General features: G+C 53.6%; 1 protein-coding gene across 1 annotated transcript in view; it reads right to left on the reverse strand.

The window, feature by feature from the left end:
• Window positions 1-2606, reverse strand: part of SNRNP200 (small nuclear ribonucleoprotein U5 subunit 200) — a 39008-nt gene extending 36402 nt beyond the window's left edge. Inside the window, exons 1-2 of the mRNA XM_074940202.1 lie at window positions 2422-2606; window positions 684-847 (exon numbers count right to left, since the gene is read on the reverse strand). Of these exons, the coding sequence (XP_074796303.1) occupies window positions 684-847; window positions 2422-2466 (209 nt within the window). The 5' untranslated portion in view covers window positions 2467-2606. The remainder of the gene's footprint in view (window positions 1-683; window positions 848-2421) is intronic.
• Window positions 2607-6000: the final 3394 nt, after the last annotated feature.

The following is a 6000-nucleotide window of genomic DNA, read 5'->3' on the forward strand; positions in this document are numbered from 1 at the left end:
GGAATTTCGAGTTGAGGTTCCTCAAGGCAACCTTCACTGCTCCTTCCCGCATTCGTGCGGCGTAACAGAATCCTTCTCTATAGGGTTACACCATCTGTACTGTCATATTGTGCATATCTAAGGTTTATAGAATAAGTTGCAAGTAAAACAAATCAAGAGTACACAGCTGAACTTACATAAGAAGCAATATGGAGGAGGGCTGTGAACAGGTATCACTTTAAGAGCACAGGCTTTAAGAGTTTTCCTAGATAACTGCATGATAATTAAGGTTAAGATTTTGTCATGGTTATTTTCAGTAAAAGCCACGGACAGGTCATGGGCAATAAATAAAAATTCATGGAAGCCCATGACCTGTCCATGACTTTTACTGAAAATAACTGGGAGGGATGGGATTGATAGCTCCAGACCCTGGTGCAGGCGCTGAAGCCAAAGAAGTCATGGAGGTTCATTAAAGTCACAGAATCCATGACCTCCATTATTAAATTCTATCCTTAATGATAATCTCTGAAACCCAGGCAGTGGGGAAATACTTTAAATTCCCAGGGCTAGATCCCACACAAGCTTTTCAGCACGAGACTCCTGAAACATGCTGCAGTCAGGATGCTCTCATTCAATGCTCTGTGCCCATTTAGTCTCTTAGAACCCAAAGCTCTGAAAGATAAATTCATGCGTAACCCACTCACTTCGCTCGTCTCTCTTCCTGCATCTGGGGTTTGGTTCTTTGAGCCTTGTCACCCATTCGAGTGCCCTCCAGCTTCCCAACCAAGGAGAGCACCTCCCCCGTAGGCTCATCTCTGCGGGTCCTGTCGATCAAGGAGCGATCAGCTTGAAGTACGAGGTTAGAGTTCTGGAGGGATCATAGCACAAGAGAACAGGTAAAAGGGGTGAAGAAACCAATGCAACAATCTCTATAACCCCAGCCAGGCCAGTAGTAAGTTTCATTATTGCCAGTGGCCCATCCCAAACAAATTCCCACACATCATCATCATTACTGTAGCACCTAGGAGCTCTAGTCATGAGCCCAGACCACATGGTGCTAGGCACCATACAAACAGAACAAAAAAAGACAATCTCTGCTCCCAAAAGTTTACAATCCAAGTAGAAAACCAGAGACAACAAATGGCTACAGATGGCAGAGCATAAGGAAACAATATACTGGCGATCAACAGTGGTTTCGGCACACTAACAACTGTCAAGCTTTTTGTAGGCCTTACTGCAAAGGGCAGTTTTGAGAAGGAATCTGAAGGAAGATAATGAGATACCTTTGCAAATATTTACAGAGAGTGTCATAACGGGGAGAGGCAATACAGGGAAAGCATAAAAATTTAACAAGTGGATGGTAGTAGCAGCCAATCGGAGGCAGGAGTCATCAGCTCAAGAGTGAATGAGAGATGATAGGTAGGGTGGGAATTGACCGTGAAGAGTCTTGAAAGTAAGTGAAGACAAGTAGCTTATGTTTGATTCGATAAAAGGGCACAAGCACCAACTTTCCAATGTACGGGGGTGGAGGGACCCCCACCCCTCCCCCAAGGCCACACCCCCACTGCCTCTTCCCGTCCCTCCCACGCACCCAGCCCCAGAGTACCCACAGAGTCAGTGCCTATGGTAAAGGGGGACCCAGTGAGGGAGGCAAAGAAAGGGGTGACATGATCGAAGTGACGGGCTAGGGACATGATCTTTGCAGCAGCATTCTGAACTGATATGAGTGGGGCAAGACTGCAGTGGTCCAGGCCAGAAAGAAAGATGTTGCAATAATCAAGATGTAAGATGAGAGCTTGGACAAGAGTTTTATTCGTGTGAATGGAGAAGTAAAAAAGGCCACATTGTGGGGATATTATGCAGGATCTAGGATGCAACTGAAGGAAAGGAACACCACACAGCAATTAGAGACAGAATTTCAATGAGCTCAGGGATGAAAGGGATACGGGGCAGTAGCTGGAGAGGGAAGCAGGGTCACGGGTAAGTTGGTTTTATAAATTTAGATAACGAAATGCATTGCTAAGGCCTCATGGCTGCGAGCACACAACCGTCGGGCAATTTGAAGTGATGATTCCCACAGCCACATGCTCCCCCCCGCCCCCCCAAGTATACAGCGGAGCCTAACGCGGGCCAAGCGTCAGCCCCCTGCGTGCTACCAGAGCCCCCGTGCAACCCAGTGTTTCCGGGACCGTGTTTCAAGGATGCAAAACTCTCTCTCCCCGTTTGTATGTTAAGACAGTGACCGCAATTTTACAGCAAGGCTCGGTTCGAGTCGGTGCTTCCTTCCTGCAAGGGAAAGGGGGGGGGGGCAGGGGAGGAACAGAACTGCTCCCCCCCACGGGCCCTCCCCGGCCGGCTGCTCCCCTTCCCCGGCCGCCCCCCCCCCGGCCACGCACCCGGGCCCCCCCCCGCGCTCCCGCCCCGGCGGCCCCGCCCACTCACCGCCTTGTACTCGTACTGCAGGCTCCGCGCAGTCACATCCGCCATGGCGCCGCCTCACCCGCCCGGACCCCGGCGCCGGATTCGAGCCGCTTCCCCCGCCCCCGGTGCCGCGGCCCAAACTGAACCAGGTCGCCGCGCAGCGCAGCACGCACTTCCGGCCGGCAAGTCCTTCCGGGGCGCACCGGAAGTGCCCTGCCGCGAGCCCTGTCCCCGGAGCGCCGCGGCCCCTGCTGCGTTCGGTGCCCTCGCGCCCAGACGTCAGCGCGTCCCCCTGGCACGCTGGAGCGCGCGGCGTTGCCTAGCGACCGGCCCCCTCTCGTGGCGGCGCTCGCCGGGCCGGGAACGCGCCCGGCGTGCGCCAGGGGCCGGGCCCAGCTCTGCGCGCCCGGGCACCGCGCCCGAAGCAGCCGCCTTTCTGGGCGGGGAGGTGTCAGGAATCTGCCCCGGCCTTTCCCAGCGGGCTGGGGCCGAGGTCGCGGGGCTCCCGCCTATCCTGCGGGCCCAGGGGGCGGGGCTCCCAGCCGGTATAGCCCGGGGGGCGGGGCTCCCTCCCATCCTGAGAGCCCGGGGGGCGGGGCTCCCAGCCGGTATAGCCCGGGGGGCGGGGCTCCCTCCCATCCTGCGGGCCCGGGGGGCGGGGCTCCCTCCCATCCTGCGGGCCCGGGGGGCGGGGCTCCCAGCGGGTATAGCCCGGGGGGCGGGGCTCCCTCCCATCCTGCGAGCCCGGGGGGCGGGGCTCCCAGCCGGTATAGCCCGGGGGGCGGGGCTCCCTCCCATCCTGCGGGCCCAGGGGGCGGGGCTCCCAGCCGGTATAGCCCAGGGGGCGGGGCTCCCTCCCATCCTGGGGGTTCGGGGCTCCCAGCCAGCATGACCTTGGGGCTCTCCCCCATCCTGTGGGCGGGGCTCCCAGCCGATATAGCCCGGGGGGGCGGGGCTCCCTCCCATCCTGCCAGCCTGGTGGGCGGGGCTCCCAGCCAGTATAGCCCAGGGGGCGGGGCTCCCAGCCAGCATGACCTAGGGGTGTGGGGCTCCCTCCCATCCTGCGGGCCCCGGGGGCAGGGCTTCCAGCTGGTATGAGCCTGAACCACGCTATTGTGTGAAGCATCAGTGTTGTGTTTTGCTCTGATCTCTCTCCCAAAGGGTGGGGTGCGTTCTCTGTTGTGGTCACTTCAGGCTTGGAGCATTGTCCAGGATGGTGAGTCGCCCCCAGTTGTGGAGAGCCAGGAGCTCTGGCTGTAAGATCTGGCGCTTTGGCAGGAGCAGGTGAACCCCACCTCTGCTGCTTCTTGGTGGATTTTTTTCTCTTCCAGTACGAGGAAGTTGGTGAATGAAGCACAACAGCGAAATGAAAAGCCTGGTCGTGGGCTAAAGCCAGGGACCGTGTGGGTAGCAGTTCAGACTGAAGCAGGGATAACTTGCAATAGTGCTCAGGATTAGCTGGCACAGGGCTGATGATGGCATGCAGTCCAGGTCCTTTCAGCTCCTTTCTCGGCCCCTCACAATCACAGCTCCAGGCAACAGCTTGGCCACTGATATCCCAGGTTTGCTCCCCATCTTTATCCTCATGCTGCTTGATGAGGCCTAGGTACACATTCTGTTTACCTCTGTTTATTCCTGCCCAAGGCAATGGGCATCACCTAATTTTGTCTTTCCCTCTAGGCTCTGATGATGGCCATTACCAGCAAAGAATAAATATCCTGGGCCATGTGGGCTCTGCGCTGGGGAGTTAAACCACTGTTTGAATCCTGGCATGGGTGACCTACACAAGAAGTAGGCACCCGGGAGCTAGAAGGGTTGACTGGGTTATGAGTTTCCTTTCTGCATCCCGCAGCCAGAGGAGGAGATCCAACCAGCTTGCAACTGGCTACCTGGTGGAGCCTCATCAGCATTGTCTGTGCTTAAGCCCAGGCAGGATTACTAGACAGAGTGGCCTCTTTGACAATCATGGTCATGAAGTCAGTTTTCTGGGTCTCCCTGCCACACACAGAGAGATTCAGAGACCTCTGCTCTGGAAACTGATGTGGAGGGTTAAACCGTCCTAGAGAAATGGAATGAGCTGTGACACGGAAGGAAAGGCAGAGTCAGCCTAGGGGACTTCTGGTGCCCCAGGCATAATGTAAGAGTCACAGTTACATGGGTGGGAGCCCACAGCCTCATCCGACTTGGAAATTCTCCAGGATAGAGTCAGGTGAATTCAAGTGTCTTGTCTTGGTTTCAAAGTCTAGTCTCAGGCTGATGTCCAACTGTTTAAGTAGCAAAGCTAACAGTAATGCCACCTCATTTCCACGTGCACTTTGGATCTTCAACAGACTCTAAACACAAGAACACACCAGCTATAGGTCAGCAACGAACGCTTCATTAAGTTGTTTTTCTACAGAGCATACATATGTAAGACAGTTGCTACCATCACCAATACAGTGATGTAGCTACCCAGACAAGTCATGGCACTACCCAGATTGTCAGAGGCACTCAGCTTAAAAATAAGTATGAAATAATCTTGTCTCTGTCATTGTGTCTTCCAAGTTGGCTAGAGGCACCACCGGAATGCATCATTCTAGAATTACAGATTCCAAAGGAGTCAGTGGTTGCATGAGGCTGTGGGATCTGTGATTCTGGTAACTAGGTCAGTTTGCCTGGGTGGGGTATGTGTAGGTCACATTTTCAGGAGCCATCCATTTCCAGATTCCATTTGATCTGATCTGATTCTTTGTTGACCTCGGTTATCTTCTGGTGATAGCGAACAGAGCCTGACAACATAGTGGGGCATCTTGATCCCTGGTATGACCATTTTACTGAAGTAGCATTACGCCAGGATGAATTCAACCTGTGGTTCAGGAATACTCGCCCTGACTGGTGAAGATCCATCGGCTCCATCAGTGTGACAGCGAGACTGAATGAGCAGACAACGAATTCCACTCTTACTTACCAAGGCAGGGCAGGATTTCGGTGCACTGGGAATGAGAGAAATGTGAGGAAAGTTGGAACATAAGAATGGCCATGCTGAGTCTGACCAATGATCCACCTACCCCAGTATTCTGTCTTCCGACAGTGGCTGATGCAAGATGCTGCAGAGGGAATGAACAGAACAGGACAATTTATCAAGTGATCCATCCTGTCATCTAGTCCCAGCTTCTGGCAGACATTTAAGGACACCCAGAGCATGGGGTTGTGTCCCTGGCCATCCTAGCTAATAGCCATTGATGGACCTATCCTCCATGAACTAATCTAATTATTTTTTGAACCCTGTTATACTTTTGGCCTTTGCAACATCCCCTGGCAATGAGTTCCACGGGTTGACTTCTGCTTTGCGTGAAGAAGTACTTCCATATGTTTGTTTTAAACCTGCTGCCTATTAATTTCATTGGGTGACCCCCTGGTTCGTGTGTTATGCGAAGGGGTAAATAACTCTTCCTTATTCACTTTCTCTGCACCAGTCATGATTTTATAAACCTCTGTCATAGCCTCCTTAGTCATCTCTTTTCTAAGATGAACAGTACTAATCTTTTTAATCTTTCCTCATACGGAAGCTGTTCCATACCCCAAATCATTTTTGTTGCCCTTCTCTGTACTTTTTCCAAC

The sequence above is a fragment of the Natator depressus genome, chromosome 26 (genome assembly GCF_965152275.1).
Source record: "Natator depressus isolate rNatDep1 chromosome 26, rNatDep2.hap1, whole genome shotgun sequence".
NCBI lineage: Eukaryota > Metazoa > Chordata > Testudines > Cheloniidae > Natator > Natator depressus.